This window comes from Poecilia latipinna, unplaced genomic scaffold (assembly GCF_001443285.1).
Source record: "Poecilia latipinna isolate Pla-1442-1.1 unplaced genomic scaffold, P_latipinna-1.0 Scaffold16, whole genome shotgun sequence".
Classification (NCBI taxonomy): domain Eukaryota; kingdom Metazoa; phylum Chordata; class Actinopteri; order Cyprinodontiformes; family Poeciliidae; genus Poecilia; species Poecilia latipinna.
The window spans coordinates 278,728-297,935 of NW_015112632.1; the positions used below are offsets into that span (position 1 = coordinate 278,728).

Below are 19,208 nucleotides of genomic sequence, written 5' to 3' on the forward strand. Positions count from 1 at the left end.
TTTTTTCCCCCCAAAGAAAAAAAAGTGGGGAGGGGACGTTTCCCCAAAAAGGGGTCAGTGGAAAAACCCTTTTTTTTTTTTTTTTTTTTTTTTTTTTTTTTTAGGTTTTTGTCCTTTGCTTTCCTGGCAGCGCAGTTGCAGTTTCCAGAAAAAGAGGTTATGTTTTATACTGCAACATAACCTTTTATGTTGTGTTGCGGTTTGCTTTTTTTTAAACCTCTTTGTGCTTAAAATTTGCATACAATCAGAAATTGAGGGAGATTTCCAAGGAAATAGAGGTACATTTTCCCCCCCCCCGCTTCCCTCTTCTTCCCACAGGTTCCCACGCTGCCCCTTACCTGACTAACCACAGTTTGAATCGGTTTTCCAGCTCCCGATTGGCTGGTTGAACCATGTGACTAATGGAGCACCGCCTTTGGAGATTGGTGGAGGATTTTCCCATGGGAGCAGCCTACAGTGCAGAGAGAGAGCGTGTGTGTCTGTCTGTTTGAGCACGTTAGGGGGAAAATAATCACCCACCCCCTACTTTTTCTGTCTCCTTTCATCTATCCCCATTTTTTTCCTCTTTTTTCCATCAACTTCTACCTATTTAGACTCAGCATCACACATTAGTCACAGTATGACTATACTGTGACTTGCTGAAGAAGCAGAAAAGGTGTAATATATTTTAAAGCAGAAATGGAAAGACATTGAATACTCCTTATGTTATACTAATAATACTAAATTAAAGCCATATGTAATATAGCTTAGTTTCACAGTTTTTATGAAATGAAGAGCGATTAAGAGGACACATGCACTTGGAGAACATGGAGGCATCACTTCTATTAATTGTGTCAGGACCGACAAACTAAAGCCACATGTTGGTTTCAGACATCATCTGAAGTATGTGAAGACATCCAAAGTTTGACTTTTTTTTTTTTAATAGGTTTGACAAATCTGTCAGCTCAGGTTTTACTGAAGCTACATGGAAGAAAACAATTTGTGTTTTAATGTGCTACCTCATGGCAGCTGTATGCTTGGACCAGACCGAAACTTTGTAAGTAGTCCAGCAGCGTTTTGTATTGGGTCTCTGGTTTAATGTTCCCAAGTCTGGGCCTTTAAGAGCCTCACATATGGGCAGATTTTCCAGACTCTTAAATCATATTCCATTATGGCTTATTCATTGCTTCTGTCCGTTTCTACTGATAAAACTGTCTTGTTGCATTTAAAATCGTCTTAATGTTATTGACTACCAGCTTCTTCATCATGAGAGAATCTATATTTGAAAAGGTTTGACCTGGATTTTCTAAAACGACTTTGAAGTTAGGTGAGTGGGCTGTAAGAGCATGTTCCAGAGTCAATACATTTAAGCTTATTTCAGCATGTACCTTTTTATATATATACATATATATATATATATATATATATATATATATATATTTTTATTTTTATTTTTTTACATGTTTCTTAAAACTATCACCATGTTGTCGTAGTATAACACGGGACAAATAATCTGTAAATAAAAAACAGAAGATTGGGCTCCTCTGTCTCCTCCCTATGGTCCTACTGCCATCCTACCATACCAGAGCCAGCAGGAAGGTCTTAATGTTGTTAATCATCTACATGTATGTGTTACTCAATGTGCTAATGGCAGAGAAACAACTCAGTGTTAGAAACACATCAATAGCAGATGAACAGGGAACTGTTCATTCTCAGTCACCAGTGGCCATGCTTAATTAATGGCCTGTGCATTTGTGGCAGGCTTCAGTGTGAGGAACTAGCTGTAGTGCAGCAGAGAGCAATGGGGAGGGTGTGAGCAGTGTGTATGCAGGGTGATTGACGGCGCTAAGTCCTCCTGACACTGATTAGTTGTTTCTGACAGAGCTGCGTATTTCTGCAGATGACAATAGGACCACGGGGATAAGGCAGAGGAGCTAGTTTTTTTTTTTTTCTTTTACAGATTATCTGTTTGGACCAGCTGATGGTTTTAACAAATATGTTAAAAAAAAAAAAAAAACATTACATACTGCAGGTTTAAGTAAGTTAAAATCTATTAAGTCACTCTAGTTTGTCTTCAGTTGAAAAATAATCTTGAAAAGTCCTAAATTTGACTAAAGCATGTAAAATGCTAAAGACCAACACCAGCTGCAACCACTCTTTATTTGCAGGTGTCTTTTAAAATGACTGACATGTCGTGATTAGTTCAAATTAAAATAATTTCTCTTCAGACTGAACTTAATTGCGTATTAAATCACTCCAGGATTGTAGTTTTCTTGGTTTTGAAGAGTTACAGAATATGGGGATTGCGTGTGTGAGATGATGTGTGTTTGTCTGCCAGTCTGTGGTTCAGCCTTCAGAGTTCAGAGCAGGTCCTGGCATGCTCCAAGCTGGGAAACTTTGAGCTGAACAAATAGCTCGCTCTGTCGTGCTGGTCGCCGCCATCGTGCCCATATGTTTGAGCGTGTGATGCAACTTTTGAGCTCCTTCTCAGCTCTTCTGGTTGAGTTTTTTTTTTTTTTTTTTTTGCTGGTTTGTGTGTGATGCGAGGCAGAGTGAATAGGATGCACCGAGAGAGAAGTAAACACAAAGCAGACACCTCTGCTGTTCCCACACCTCCACTGGCTCTTACAGCTTTCTCATGTCCTGACCTCAGTCACCACAGAGGCAAACACCGCTCCGCATGTGCACACAGAGGAGACGACCTGCTTTTGTGCCGAGTGGGCGTATTCTCTGGGTTCCCTCCTGGATTTTTTTATTTATTTTTTTTCCCAGGTAAAGAGTGACAAGGATTAAGCCGGCCTGTTAAGGATCTCTCATATGAGCCAGATTTGATTTACTGCCCACTCCTGACTGGAATGCTGTTTACAGGGTGGAGCTCAGGTGTGTTGACAAGGTTTTTAGCACTGACGTGCTGTCAGAATGGCTCACAGACAAGTGTGTGTTCGTTTTGGGGGCCGGCAAGCAGGAGGTCACTAATGTTCCCACCAAGTGAGACCTTTACCATGAAGAAGGACGGGCCAGCAGGAACGTGTGAAAATCACTCCGGCGTAAACGGTGTCTTTACTGACACGCTAACACCCTGACTGGATCTTTGAGTAACACTTACACCCTTTCACACCGGAGCAACAACCTGGGAAAACGTCTGATTGCTATCGACGTGAAAGGGTCAACACTAGTGAGCGGGCCGTGCAGTCTTGCTGCCAGATAGTTTAACATGCCTGACACTTTGCTTTGAAGCTAAGAAACATCGCTGAGCTGAGCCTTCCTGCTACTGCTGAATCTGCAGGGAAATTAATCTTTTACATCAGGCTGTGTAAAAAATTTTACATCAACACTTTCAGGTTCCACCCAATGAAGATAGATCACTGGCTGGTGATATTTTTTCTAGTTCTTGGCTTGCATATCATTTTACCGTCTCCAGTTGATTAACATACGTTATTTTATTTTACCAAAATTTTGTTGAAATTGATAAGGCTGTGATGATGATTTGCTTTTGAGATGAAGAATTATTGAGAATTTTAATAAACATGGATGTAATTTTATTTTATTTATTTTTTTACCTTATTTTTATACCTTATCAATCAGTCAAACTTTATTTAAATGCAGCATCAAAAATTGTTTTGCAGTCATTGAAAATCTTTATCACCATTAAGTGGTCCATCAAATAAAAATAAAAAAACCATAATGACAAAATATGAATTAAGATGATAGTTACATAATCATCTTTATGTATTTGTTACCGATGAACATTTAAATGTCCTGATCAAATACTAGCAGGAAACACTTTCTTTATTATCTGAAGAAATCCTAAATAAATACATTTCAGATTGTATTAATGATCATTATTGTATCATTTTATGCATTGTTTGATATAACATAAAAAATAGTGAAGAATAAAATAATTCAACTAAAAATAAAGATGAATGTAATTTAATAAAAAAATAAAATAAAAGCAAATTAAAATAGTGTGTGAGGGGAATATAGTTGTAGTCTTAAAACTTGGCCAATAAATTCATAAAGGGGGATTAAAATTAAGTGAACTAAGCACAAATATAACAATATTTCTAAAAAAAAATCATGAATTATTGTGAAAAGTGAAATATGAGCCAAATTAAGACCAGAGTAAAGAGCCAATTTATCTTTAAGAACTATTCTAAATGTGAAAGGAAAAATCTGTTTTCAGTTTATTTCTAAAAACTACAACACACTCAAAAGTCCCATGTGATCTTCAGGTTCAGGACAGTTTAAATAACAACACTTCTGATAAATAAGATGGACTGGACCTGTTGAGAGCTTCTTAAAATGTTGAACGGCTATAGGAATTAACTATTTAAAGACACCTTTTTATCCCACATAAAACAATCAAAATACATTGAATTTGGAAAGATAAACAACAGGAATATGTGAAATACTGTGTCCTTTTACACCAAGTTATTATATGTGTTCCTGTGGTTTTGAAGCAGATTCTTTCTCTCATATTTCAGATCTGTTGCTCTGCTTTTTCTCCAGGCTTGTAACAGCGATGAATATGTGTCCATTCCCAGAGCTGACATGGAAACAATGCTCAAAGTGAAAGGTATATTAAAAGCAAATTGAAATGTTTTAGTGTTTATATTAGGGTTACCCGCATGGAATTTAAAATTTAATAGTTAATTCTGTTTTTCTTTTCGAAGGATTTCTGCAGGATCACAGCACCAGTGACTACATGCTTGAGAAATCCTGTCAACAGGAAGAGCTGAGGCCCGATGACACCCTGACCCCCAGCGTGACCCTTGAGCCCCCCAGGTACGCCGCTCAGTGTCGCTGGGCCTCCCTTTCAGGACTGGACCGCGACACCATGACCTTTCCCGGGGGGTCGCCCATTCAGCTCCACACTGTGCCCCCCGCTTTGCTGCAGAGGATACCCCTGTTCTATGTCTGCACCAGATGTGGCAAGGTGTTCTGGGAAGGCTCTCACTTTGGCCGTGTCCTCTCTTTGTTCCAGGAAGTCTTACACATAACAGAAAAGGATCACATCTCAGTTGCCGGGCCATTCAATTGATGGAGAGCTGCTCATATTTATATTTTATATTGGTATACTATTTATATTATTTGTGGATAATTCAGTTTTCTGCTCAGGTCCATGCATTTATCTTTCATGCAGTTTGTGTCTGATGAAGGAATACCAGCAGTTCCAAGCCCGTGAGTTTTAGCTGATAGTTTTAAGTCACGTTGTTGATTTTTGTCAAGAAATTGTGCCAGGAGATTAATCCTGGCACGGTTTCTTTTTTTTAAATTATTATTATTATTATTATCTTAGTGAAACAAAGACTGATTTGTTTACAATCCTAGCTATTTTTTCTGGGTTTTTTTTTTTTTTATCTGAATGTTTTTATTTTTGATTGTTTACAGAAGGATGTGTAGAATTTTACTTGAATTTGAAACTTTTTCACTTTAAAAGGTATAGACAGCATCCTTGTGTATTGGGACCTAAAGATATAAATTAAATTAAAATGTTGAAAAATCAAGTCTTTAATGGTTTTTATTCAGTTAAGCTTCCCAAGTTCAGAACTATTTACATAATTACATGAATGTGTGTCACAAGTATTTGACTCCCTCCTGTTGGAGAAGGTTAGAAAATAGAAAATTGCTTGGTGTTTCCTCTTTTGGACAAGATCATGCACGATCCCTATAAATGCTTCTCTTTAGCTCACCTATAGGGCTTTCTGTTGTATTAAGGTTAGGAAACTGAGATGACATTGAGAGAAAGCTAATTTTATGTTTCCAACATTGGCAGAGGCTGATTTTTTTTTTTTTTTTAAACTAAGAGTCCTTTATGACATGGCGTTTAGAAAAGAAACTGGGACACAGTATCACAGATCCTCCTCCATACTTCAAAGTGCTCTGCAGGTTATTTTCCCTATAAATAACTTTTGTTTCACACAAGACGCAACACAAGTGTTTGTTGATGAAGATTCAAATCTTAGTCTCGGATGGCCAAAACAGCTCTACTTAAAGTCCCACAAGAGTTTATAAAACTCCGCCTTCAGGTTTTGTTGGTAGGACAGAAAAGGCTGTTTCTGGTTCACATGTGGATTGTGGTTAGTGGTAATGACCATACTGCTCACTATGCGTGGTGGTAAAAAAAAAAAAAAAAGAGAAATCAGTTCTTGTCCTCCAAGTTTATTTTGTCAAATTATTTTAGTTTTTTTTTTTTTCAATTTAATTAATTTGTAAATTCTCTTGTTTTTTTTTTCCATTTTGAATGGCATTTGACATGTGTGTTATGTAATACTTAAACCAGGTGAAGAGGGAGTGGTGGATTACTAAACAAAAGCTCCCAGACACTCATCATCTTAAAAATGCCTCGCTTCTGTCCGTATCAGGTTTTTAAGGAGTACATCTAGACATCCCAAGTCTAGATGTACCAGTGATTTATTGGCTTTCGATCATTTTTTTCTCTCACTGAAGAATGCTGCTTAGATTAAATGTTTTTTTTTTTTACAGATTGTGTGTGATAAATGCTGCTGTAACTGTACTGAAAGTTACAAGACTTTCAGTAAGTCTTATAACTGGTTGCTTTTTCACATTTTCCATGCTCTGAAAACAAATCACAGGGACTGATGGACTGAGAATGGACAGACTGATGAGATCTTCTAAGGTTTGCTGATGTCTTTCAGGCGTAACACCAACATGGGGGAGTTTCTGGGAATAGACGGGTCAGATCTCATAGAAGAAACCTCCCCATACCAGAAAAATCCACTCATATTTTCTGCTCTCTTTCCTAATCCCACTTTAAATTTGTGTGATTGCATAACATGAGCCTTTATGCAAAACGGCCCAAAGAGAGCTAGGTTCGTGCTATTAGAGATTTCCTGGTATTTTCTGTAAATGTATATGGTGCGCATTCTGCTAAAGCTACGACAAAAGGCATACACCCATAAAATGTAGGAATCTCTAACGATAGCCAGATGTGGGCTTTCTTCTATTGATCACAGGCATCAAAACGGCCGCAGTGGTTTTCAGACGGCTCATAGTCGCTGAGGTAAATTACTGTTCAGTTTCTGAATTTAAGCGGCCACAGCTGCAGGATAACATCTGGGGTTTGAGATGCTTATATTGCTACTTAAATTAGCAATAATAATAATAAGTAGAGTTGTCAGAATTACAGTTAAGTTCAGTTATAGAAATCCTGTCTCCTTGTGTGTCCAGGTGTTTTTGGATCCTATTGATATATCTTTTAATAAGTGTGAGTAAACTAAAAAATTTAGGCAATCTTGCCATAAACCAATTAACAAATCATTTAAATTTTATTATTATAAATGTGTATGTATTGCTGTGTGGTCACTTCTTTTTGCGCTACACTGCAAAGAAATTCTCTTTAGAAATTATAATAAATATGATTGCTACTATGTTCAGCACAACAATTTTTACCCATCTAATTTATTCAAATTATACATTTTTAAGGAAATTTCTGCAACATTAGACATGCCATTTGTTTTTATTTGTTAATATCTTTAACTGTTTAAGAGACTTCAGCTACGAAAAAAAAAAGTAGCTGTGTATCTATCTGAAGATGTCACAGAAAAATGCGGGAGACACGGATGTGAAAAATGTAAAGGGGAAACATTAAAAATGTCCTACTAAATGCGCAGATTAATAAAAGTTAGTCCAAATTATAGAAACATGGGTAAAGTTCAATAAAAAAAATAAGTCCATTGACGGGGTTGACAAATTCTCTGCTTTATAGGTTAGCACCGAGTTTCCTAAAAACGTTCAAGCAAACATTTAATTATTTTTTAGTAGCATATCCGTTTTGGAATTTAGATTATTGCTTCCAATTAAGTCATTAGAAATTATCTTTAATGGTCTGGGAAAAGGTTGATGACAAACTAATGTGCGCGGCGCTGTATAAAAAGATCCGAAATCTGCAAATCATTGCTTTACAATAAAGATTTAGCTCATGCAAACTAATTCTGCTCTGTCGCATAGCCTGAACCACACACACACATACACGCACATACACACATTCGCATCTCGGCTTACAGCCATAAGCTCTCATAAATAAGACTTTATAATTGCTGCAGTTGCATTAAGCTCCCCTGAAATATTTTATTGGTATGGATAAAGCAGACATGATGCGGCTCCCGGACTGTCCTTGTCCGGGTGGTCGCAGCTCCTGTCTGCACAGAGCTCTGCGCTGCAGCGCCGTGTTATTTGATCCACGCTCTTTCTTCGCTGGGAAGAAAAGCTCGCCTCTTTCCCACGCTCTGAGGACACGTGGTGTCCGGAATGAATTGGATTCAGAGGACCCTCCCTCCTGGTTAAACGTCACCTCCTTCTCACTCTCTCTCCCTCACATTCACACACGCATGCATTCTTTTTTTTTCTTTTTTTTCTATGTATGTGAAAGAAACTGGTTATAATAAAGAAATAAAAGGATAATTTCCTTCATGGTTTAATTCTCTGTGAATGAGAAGCCAACATTTCTGTGGGTTTTTCGTTTTCTTTTTTTCTTCCTCTTTTTCCTTTTTCTTTTCTTTTTTTTTTCCTACTTTTTAGCAACATGCATTCCGGGAGAACGGGGGACGGGTAGTCTCCTCCTGTCTTGTCTGGCCCCGGTCCCTCCGGCCCCAAACGCCAGATCTCAAATCAGCGCATCAAGTTGCCTCGATTCACAATCTTGAACTTGTGACTCTCTATAAACAAACATGCATTTTGCTAACAACAACAAAAAATGCATCTATATCTATAGCTACTCAGCTGTAGAGGCCACCGGTTGTACATTCAGTGTATCCTCCGTGAGTTTTGGTCACTCATTAATGTGCGCATTTACGCACGCGTAACTCGCGCATTTGAGATTAAACACGTTTTATTTTCCGTCGAAGTATGTGTGATATTGACAGGAGGTGTGAAGTTACGAAAAACAGACTGGGGTGAAGCTGTATGTGGGGAAGAAATTCATCCAGAAAAGAAACTTTTGGCTCCTTCAGTTTGTGCACAGGCTTTCCAAGTATTTAAACTGGCTCCAACTAAAGCTGTGATGGCCGACAGATGTTCCTGGTTTTCTAGAAAGTGTTCTGCAAAGACCAAGGGAAAAAAGGAAACAAAACACAAACTGCACAAAGGTCTTACACAATTTTTTTGCGCTGAGAAATTAAAAGGTTTTAATGAGTTCCCGATCTTACGTGAACTGTTGTTTTTATTTTGGAACTGGCGCAAACATTTCAAAGTCCCTTTGCACACATGCAATTTTAAAGAGATTCATTTGACATTTTGATCCAGGAACCCTGGAGAGCTCGCCACACTTCTTTCTCTGCCGTTTCTGTCCATTCATGTGATCCAAAAAGTGGGGGTGGGAGGTGTTGAGGGCCATCTGTTCTATGTTTGCGATGGTCATGCTGCTGCTGAGTCAGTTTGGGGACCAATCACAAGACTGCCCCGACTTTAAAAAAAGAAAATGCATCACAGAAATCCTTATGATTAGGTTTTCCAAAATCAGAAACTGCAGCACATTCTGCATTCTTTGTTAATGTATTTTGATTTCCAGACTGTCACGTTGGTGGAGATCCATGTCAAGTTGTTAGACATCAGTTGGTAAAACAGCAGATACCCTAAAGTCTTATATTTATACATAGATCTAAATCTCAATAACATCTGAATAACTTTTAAACCTTAAACAGCACAAGTCATAAGGAAATGTGTTCAACTGAAACAAAAATATATTTGGAAGAAAATCAGTTCAAGTCAAACCAACCACAGCCAACATAAGGGGCTAACATTAGAGTAACAGTAGAGGGTAGAGTAATATGCCCCATATGATTATCCAAATATAACATTTGGATAATCTCTGATTCAAGAAAACTCAAGACAAAGAGAGGGGCCCTCATAGGCTGTAAAGGCTATGCTGAGTGTCAACTTATCTTCTTCAGCAAGAATCATTCTTATGGGGTCCATATGGGTTTTCCACAGGTTACATAAACTCCCACGTTATATTTACTTGGTTGATGTGGGGAAAAAAAACAAAGCAAAACCTGTGGATTAAAAGTAGGAAACATATGGGTCCCAGATGTGTTGCTGAATTTAAGCTTATTTTAGTTTGTGAGAAACGCCAAATACATTCATAGGGCATTGTTAGTGTTGCAGATACTTGGTAAACCCAGTGAGCAGCAAACATGAAGCGCATTGGCACAGATTCACTTGGGACCCATCCAGCTTGAGGAAAATCTGCGTGGGGATGAGAAATGGGCCAAACTGCCCTCACAGGTAGCATGTAAAAAAAAACTGAGCTATTCACAAAAATATTTGCCTTCTTGGTCTTCTTGTTACTGCTTTGGTTATCAAGATGACACACAAATAAATGACAGCGGTGTCAATGAAGTGGTTAATCAAGCCTGTGTGGCCACAAAGCGGAAGTTGGAGAGCCTTACTGCACAATTAAAATTAGCTATGAATTCAAAAGTTAGCTTGTTATCTAAAGTGTGGTTTTAAACCTTTGAAGGCGCAGAGTTTTTGTTATGGACAAGCATGAACCGACAGCCGTCAGCTTCCTCTAATTTTAATAGGCGCCTGTCATTTAGCTCATGTTTTGCAGTCATATAAAGAGTGCCGACCCCATATATTGAAATCTGTATGCGCGGCTTCTTCATCCGTGGCCGTGGGACCTCGGTTGCAGTCGCACCACTCATACGCGCCAAAAGGTAGAGTTCGGGGTGTGGGAAGATTAGGACAGTGCGAAACCATTAGAGCAGCGAGCTGCTCATAAAGTGTTACACAGATGAGATAAATTCCGGAGCCGCCAAGCGGAGCTTTCTGATCGAGGCAGAGATGTTCTCTCGCAGCGGTTTCTCTTAACTGCTTGCTTCTCGGCGACTTTAACACGTATTCTCTCCGTCTCACCGTGTTTGCGTCTGTCACCACCTCACTCCCCCTTCCTCCCCTCTCTCTCTCTCTCTCTCTCTCTCTTTCTCTCTCTCTTCTCACACACACACACACACGCAGACACACACAGGCGCCCGGTTCCCACGGTGGCGGGGGCAGCTGAGCGGCGTGTCAATCTGCGCACAGCGTCACCTCTTTTCACTTGCAAAAAGGAAGTAGCGCAGGGCTTTTGTTATTTGAAGTCCCACAGTCTAGTCGCTTTAAAAACAACTGGACTATATCCGCCGTTTATGATTTAAACAGCCACCTATAATCTCCTCCATCGGAGGTGTTTTTACACGGGGAGCCCGGGCCCGTTTGGGACTCATTTGACTGCTATTTATACCTTTTGGTTCCTATAGGTCATTCCTGCCCATACGAGCTGGTAAATCCAAACTTCTGTGCCGTTTGGACCCCCCGGAACCAAGCATGTGCCGAAATATGCACTTGTCACCCCGCATTACACTGCACAAAACAAAACAAAAAAATTTATGCATTATTTTTGAAGGGAAAAGAAAATGATACATTTTTACAATTTTGATTCTTAACTCTCATGTCCCTAAATAAAATGTTAATTCATAACTGGATAAGTAGAGGCTTGTACCATTAAAAAACAGATTCATAATGACCAATGAATTCAGCAAACAGTACAGAAGTCTAAAGCAGGTTTTGACATAATATACAAGATTACTAACATCTCACTGAGCACTGTAAGCCATCTGAAAATGGAAATGATATAATACAATCGTCAAGAGAGCCACAGTTCAGGTGCGTACAGCTGTTGCACACGACACAAATCTGGCCATATTGACAAAACGGCCAGAATAAAGCAATGTTCACAAGGAAGCAATAAGAACTCTCGTTTATACTTTGTCACAAGTCTTATTGTGTCGAATTTGAGCACACCATTCTCAGGATGCAACAGGGTGATGGCAGTATCAGGGACAGGAAATAGTCATGATAGACACAGGAGCCAAGTTTCACTTTGAAAACTGCTTTAATAAAGTGCGACCCAAAGTGACAGGTTAAACGGGATGAAGCGTATAGTCGTGTTGGGAACTTCCAGTCGCCTGGCTGAAAGTCTGCAACAGCGCTTTTCCCACGCTGACAATTTGGTGGCTGCAAAATGTTTTTGACAACACAAGATGCAGACAGCTATGATCCGACAACTAAAAGAGCGCCACCTGTCGATTTTAAAATGCACATTACACTGCATTTTCTTTCAAGTATTTGAGAAAATAGCTGCAAGTGGGCAACTTTTCTCCAGCTAATTTTTGAGTTTCATTCCGTAAAGTAAAGTAAAGCAAAGAAAGAAAGAAATAAATAAAGAAAGATAGGAATAGGGGAATTCTCAAAATACTAAACCACAAAAAGGTTGGGATCCACTGAACTTCTAAATTTAGCAGGTGTTCTATATAATTTTTGGTGTATCATTATCAAAAAATAAACATCTGTCATGTATTGGACTGATTTGCAATCATAATCAATATGTTGCCTTAGTAGTAGCGAAAATAATCGTTGCTTTTCTGTTTGTTTGTTTTTAAACACATCATGTTGTACATTTTTCCAGTAAATGTTTGTATAAGACCAAGAAACCATAGTACTTTTACTTAAGTTTATCATACAATGAGTCATTCAAGTATGGATGATTAAAATTAGAAATAAGTTGAACTGTGGTATCCACTTTTAGGGCCCCATATAATCTTTATCCGGCCCTGCATGTTGACCATAATGCTTCATCGGTTCTTATTGCGACACTCCTTTCAATTCGCTCCACTGCGTGGCAAGCAGGATATCAGATATAGAGCTCAAAACAGAAACATTCTGTGGCAACATTATTTGGACCTCCAACCCCCCACCACCATCAACTCTCTCTCTTTCTCTCTCTCACACGCACACTCTCTCTCTCTGCCTGAAAACCACGCCGCCCACCCCACAGACACACAGGCAAGGCTCTGATCCCTCCCTCTAACCCAGCCGGCAGCCTATAACCTCCGCGCTTCTCCGCCCATTCCTCCACAGTTGATTCTTCGGGAAGGCATTGTCATGCAAATAAAGGACGCGTAAAACTATTCCCCCGGAGCACGGCGCAGGGCAGAGACTCACAAGGACCGCGAGGAGGAGGAACACACGCATCCCGGGGCCTCGCAAAAGTGGTTTATCTGTCGCCACAACACGGACCCGTCCATCTGACGCAGGTAAGTCAGCGGATTGCAGTTTGGCTGCGGGACGCAAGCCTGGGGGAGATCCGTGCGTAAACGTGTGCGCACAGAGCTCTCCTCTCCTCTGTCGCGCTGTCTCATTCTTGGATGTGACGGAATGTGTGTAAGGAATTTGGATACATGCGGACATCTTTTGTGATTTTTTTTTTTTTTTTTTTTTTTTTTTTTTTTTTTGAAAATTATTTTTGTCTCTCTCAGACGTCTGCATGGCCACATGAGCAGCCACATATAGCCAGGAAGCTGGTTGGGCCGTTGGAGGAAAGCCGACGGGGACGCAACAACGAGGAGGCTGCCCTTTGGTGATTGTGGTCATACTTCCAGTCTCCCCAGTGAAATCGGAGGTGTCTCTTCTTCATCTCCCTGTCCAGGCTACCTGCTGCTGCTGCTGCTGCTACTAGAGAAGGAAAATTACACCCAGAGACTCCTGGAGCGCTCCTTGACACTTTTATGTTTTAGGGGATTTAGGATTTCTCGAATATTAACGTTTTTGCACACCAGGTGTGCCGTTTTCCCTCTTGTCCTCTTTTTTGGGATATATCCAGTGGCCCTTCCGCCGTTAAAGTGCCTTAAAACTGGGTGTAATCCAGCATAACTGTGGCACTGTTACCAGACCAGAGACGCTCGACACAGCTTTAGAGCCGAGGCAGGATTATTTCTCGTCCCCCCCCTCAAACTTCAGCGAGTTTGCCACCATGAGCCAGGCGGATGTGTCGACTTGCTCCGCGCCGCAGAGGGTCTTCCAGGAGGCAGTGAAGAAGGGGAACACCAAGGAGCTGCACTCGCTGCTGCAGAACATGACAAACTGCGAGTTCAACGTCAACTCCTTCGGGCCGGAGGGACAGACAGCGCTCCACCAGTCCGTCATCGACGGGAACCTGGAGCTGGTGAAGCTGCTGGTGAAGTTCGGCGCAGACATCCGACTGGCTAACAGGGAAGGGTGGAGCGCTTTACATATTGCCGCCTTCGGGGGCCACCAGGACATTGTGCTATACCTCATCACCAAGGCCAAGTATTCCTCTGGGGCCCGGTGATCTGTCTCTGCTGTCAGGTAAAAAGTAGAACATTAAAGAAAGAAAAGGAAAAAAAAAGAAGAGCAAAACACATCAGCAACAAATTCAGTCTTAAAACTGCAACGCAAGGAGAAAACATGCTCTTTTCAAAACATAGCTGCCATTATTTACATATTTGTGCCAAAATATATGAAAAGGAAATAAAACTGCGCAAGAATCTCCCCTCTCTGTAAACCAAACAGGGCCATCTGTGCGCACCGCATGGTTCACTCAGACCAGAGCCGGCCCGAGGTTGTAAGGGGCCTTTAGCAGAATTTGATGTTGGGGGGTGGAGAAGGGGAGCACATACATAAATCACATGTTTCTATGAAGATGGGAAAAATTTGACTGGTTGCACTGGGATGTTTCTAGACCTAAAGCCAAACTGATGCAGACGCTCTAAATGCAAGCATCCTAGAAGTACGATCTTCTTGTAATATTTAAGCTGGTTGTGTTTTTCAGCACTTTATGGTTTCATATTTGCAACTTTTATGTCCCAGGCCACAAAAGATACATAAATTAGACTTATTCAAATCCAGTTACAGTGTGCAATAATTATAATTTAAGCCCAGAAATAACAAATGCAAAACATTTAACTGCACTGTAATTATTTACTGTTAGTCCATTTGCTGCTCTCTATTTTATATATATATATATATATATATATATATATATATATATATATATATATATATATATATATATATATATATATATATATATAATTTCCAATCTTTTAAATTAACTTTCCTGAAACTAATCAACTATAAAACTAAACTAATTTCTCTATATAAATCTGTAATTTTGAAATGTATAGTCTTTCCAAAACATGGGTCCCCCTTCTGATTCATTTGGGGCCCCAAGCAGTGCTCTTTCTCACTTATTCCTTGGGCCGGTTCTGTCTCACACACAATCACGCAGCGCTTCATCATGAATCTCTCACAAAAAAGCACCTCACTCCGGTGAGCTTGTTGGTACTTAAAGCTTTCATCTTGAATGTTCATACAACATCGTGTCATTATAGAAGAAACTGTCACACCGTATCTGTGTGCGTGTGTATGTGTGTGTATGTGTGTGTGTGTGTGTGCGCATGGATGGTGAAGTGCAGATGGCCCAGTTTTTTCATTCAAAGTGAATCATTTCTTTGTGGGAGTGCAGATTTGACCTGTTGCTCCTCATTGTCCTGTAAAAAAAAAACAAAAAAAAAAAAAACAACCCCCTTTTTTTGTAAGTTATTTTTATGTGAAACACGGCACTTGATGCTGCTCAGCTGCATGCTGGAATATCTGAAAGGGAAGACACACGAACAAGAGGAGAAGCCCTCTGTTGAGGTCTCTCTTTTCTTTTTTCCCTAAATTAATTCTTATTATAAACTCAAAATGAGGATCATACAGCTACAACTGTATTTTTTTTTTTATGTATTCAGGGTTCCTGCTCATTCTTCTTGTCACAACTCCACAAGTTTCTGGACTCACATCAACACAGTTCTCATTTTTGCAAAGTTCGCTCTCTACTTACTTCAGACATTTTATTTTATTGAGGTCAAGCTTTGGAAAAGGAGACCTGCAAAAAAAAAATCAAAAAAAAAAATCACAGATTCCAAGCACGGACGGATGCAGCGTTTAGACAACGGGACAGCGAATAAAGTCTGGAGACAGAAACGTTTTTTTGTTGTTGTTGTTGTTGTTTTGTTTTCCAGAATTTATTTAATTTTTCCATACAGCGTAGGAACCCTGTGAGTGACTCCATCGTTGTTGTGAAGTACTGTACACAATAGCTTTACCTTTTTTTGACAGTAGCTGAATGGGCTCTGCAAACACACATTTTTTTGCCATTGCTGGTGTCCCAACCTTTCAGGCCAGTGCGACCACTCCGCTCTGGTGGTCATCGTATTAAGAACCGCTGCTTTCGCTTTGTATGTCGTTAAAGGAAAAAAAAAAAAAAAACAGAAAAAAGAGGAAAATTTGGATTTCACTTTATAATCTCCTTTCAGTATTCTGTTAACATCCTAGTCATCACTGTGAAAGCAGGCTGATTTTATTGTTTTTTTTTCTTTTATATTTATGAAGGTACATTGAAAAGATGCATTTTTTTTGAATATGTTGTGGTTCTACTTTTTAAAAGAAAAACACCTGTAGAGTCAGAGTTTAGTGGGTGACTCAAGCTGCTTCAGACTCTTTTAAAAAAAATTTTTTGAGTGCAAACCTGCAACCCACCCCCCCTCCTCCTCCTTAGTTGACCCACACAGCTTTAGCCTGTTGACCCTCAAGAGGACTTTCAATTAAACTGACTTTTCTTTTCTTTTTTATTATTATTATTTTTTTTTGTTTGGTTGCCCTTTTCCCAGCTACCTCGACTGTAAAGTATTCTCAAGCTGTTCCGCCTTCTCCCAGCTTGCCCTGCCAATCATGCCAGCATCTGTCTGCTATGTAACCTTAACAGAGACGATGGACTTCGGTGCAGAAGATGCAATGCATTCCTCAGTTAGGACAGTTTATGTTACACTACAACCAAACCAGTGCTGACTAAAGCATGAGTGCCCCCCCCAAAACCCCCCGCCCTGCCTCTGAACTCCACTTTACTCTTTCTTCCTCCCTCTGTGTCCTCATCAGCCTGTTTTATTTTATTTTATTTTTTTCATTGTATAGCATGACTTATAAATGCAGGGAGTTTTATTGCACAAAAATACAGAGCCTTGCGCGCCCCTAGTGTTCAAACGGGGTAACTTCAGAAGGCTTTGGAATATTTTCTACTACTGAGCAGGATTCTTCTTACTGATGGATGATGAAGACTTTATGAAAATAAAAAAATAACTACGCATGACTATTGCAGGATGTCACACAATAAATAAAAAAGGAAAATTGGATTTTGTAAGCTTGCCTGCTACATTTTGAAAGTCATGACACCCTAACTTTTTTTTTTTTTTTTTTTAACAATGCTGCTTGTTTTGTGTCTTTTCTAATTAATTATTATTTTTTTAAGCCTACTGCTTCACAGCAACACTGGTCCAACTCATGAGAAGCTTTTTTTTTTTTTAAAGTATCTTTTATTTCCGTGTGAGCCTGACATGTGTTTGTGTTTGCTTCTCATGGGGGCCCGTGTGACTGGCTTTTAAACAGTCATCAGCCAGACTGAGAAACTTCCCTGGAATAATCATCCGGAATCCTATAACAAAAGCTCCACTACGACAAGGTATAGATTCACATCAGGCAACAAATAAAAATATGCATCGCTTGTGTTTAAACTTGATCTTTCTTTTTTTTTTCTTTTTTTTTTGTTAAGAAAAAAAAATTGCACTGATGACTGTTGTTGAAAAGTTGGCTTTTATGTGTCAACATTTAATTTTTTTCTGAATAGAAAAAAAACAAAACAAACAAACACAACAAAATACTATTGTATATGTATACGCTCCAGGTGATAATGTCCTAATGTATGTTTTACTTTGTGGAAAAAAAACAACATGTTTTTCAACAAAGATGTGTGTATCTCTGTGATTGGGTGTATGTATATATACATATGGATATATATATCAATGCTGATGATGATGATGATGATATCTTGGGGCACTTTCTTTTCTGAAGTGCTGTCTTCCTGTTGTGTCGTTTTAAAAGGGGGAATAATACATTTGATGGTAAGATCATTGTAACGTGGTTTAAAATTGCACGCTTGTGTGGTTATACGGCTCACCGTGTCATAACATTTATGACGCGCGGAGCCAGCTGTCGGAATGGTGTACATGAGTGAGATGATATTTTTTTTCTAGAAAAAATGGAGAAGAAAAATAATTTAAAAAAAAAAGAAAGAAAGTGAGTAAGTGCAGATTTTTTTTTTTTTGGGTCAGTCAGCATGTGTTTCTGGTCTTGCTTCATTTCAAGCAAAAGGAAACAGATAAATCTTTAATGAGTGATGCAGATGTTCCATCTTGTCTGTTTTATTATTTTTTTGTATACTTTTCGTTTTGAACATTTGTAACACTGTGATGATGGTGACGTGACGTCACATTGAGATGAGTGCTGTATTATTTTTGTACGTTTGTGTACAAGCCAGTAAAGAAATCATTAAACTAAAAAAAAAAAAAAAAAAGGATCTTGTGTATGGATGAGTTTCTTCCTCTTCGTCCTGCTGGATTTTGTTCATGGAAGGAATTGGTTTTGGAAAACGCACCTACCCTCCCACCACCTTCCAGGCTTCCAAGTCGGGCACAGCCCAGATCCCAGTTCTCCCCTTTTGTCATTCATCATGGCCTCATCCTTTCACTGCCGGGATAAAGGAGCCTGGTGCATTGTGGGTAGGCTCAGTTTTAAAGTAGGGTCCCCTCCCCTGTGTGTGTTGTGGGAGAAATGGTTTTATGTTACCCACGAAGACCCACACACACACACACGCGCGCACACACACACATGCACAAACTTTCTAAAAAACTCTTCCCTTGTACAACTTTTGCTCTTATTCAGCTGTTCTGACCTTTCTTTGGTCTTCAATGTGTTGCTCTTCACATTATTTTTGTGTCAACAAAAGTCTAAACTTGTGCTAAAGAACACAAAACTCACTTTAGTCACATAATTTGTTTAAAACACATCACTGTTTTCACCTCATTTTGTTTCGGTTCTGCTCGCAACACATAGAATGTCTTGTTTAAATCTTGCAACAACTTTCAGTTCAAACATTAATATGCAAAATTATTCATAACACTTCCAACTTGTTAGCCCCAAATGTCAACGTATTTCATTGACACGTCATGCTTCAGTTCTGCACAGGTTAATGCATAATTTAAAAAGCGGAAGGAAAAGTAAACGTGACTTAAAATGTAAATAGCTCAAACTCAGTCAGACTGGATAGTAATTTTCATATCCATTGTATCTCTGACTGTATGGATGAAGCAACTGTCCTGCTGGAAGGTGATTCTCCACCCCAGACTTTTTTTTTTTTTTTTCTTGCAGTCTCTAACATATTTTTTTTTTTCACTGTTCTCTGGTTAAAAAAAAAAAAAAAAAAAAAAAAAAAAAAAAAAGCCAAGATTAGTAGGGAGGGGGGGGGGGGGGTTATTTTTCCCGCACCAGGA

The 19,208-nt window shown here is 39.3% G+C and overlaps 2 protein-coding genes across 6 annotated transcripts in view; both read left to right on the forward strand.

The window, feature by feature from the left end:
- The window catches only part of exd3 (exonuclease 3'-5' domain containing 3), a 51,406-nt gene extending 46,047 nt beyond the window's left edge, over positions 1-5,359 (forward strand). For 3 of the 4 annotated variants that reach the window (XM_015033787.1, XM_015033804.1, XM_015033796.1), the window contains exons 20-21: positions 4,489-4,555; positions 4,653-5,359. In XM_015033787.1, the coding sequence (XP_014889273.1) occupies positions 4,489-4,555; positions 4,653-5,020 (435 nt within the window). In that variant the 3' untranslated portion in view covers positions 5,021-5,359. The remainder of the gene's footprint in view (positions 1-4,488; positions 4,556-4,652) is intronic. The other variant, XM_015033813.1, reaches the window with a different exon arrangement.
- A 7,467-nt stretch (positions 5,360-12,826) lies between these two features.
- Positions 12,827-15,724, forward strand: nrarpa (NOTCH regulated ankyrin repeat protein a). 2 transcript variants are annotated; one of them, XM_015033853.1, is made up of 3 exons: positions 12,827-13,076; positions 13,299-14,148; positions 15,576-15,724. In XM_015033853.1, the coding sequence occupies exon 2, from the start codon at positions 13,793-13,795 to the stop codon at positions 14,129-14,131; it is 339 nt and encodes a 112-aa protein (XP_014889339.1). In that variant the 5' UTR covers positions 12,827-13,076; positions 13,299-13,792; the 3' UTR covers positions 14,132-14,148; positions 15,576-15,724. The 2 variants fall into 2 exon arrangements, with proteins under 2 accessions (XP_014889339.1, XP_014889332.1); XM_015033846.1 differs by lacking the exon at positions 15,576-15,724 and having other exon boundaries at positions 12,831-13,076; positions 13,299-14,296.
- Positions 15,725-19,208: the final 3,484 nt, after the last annotated feature.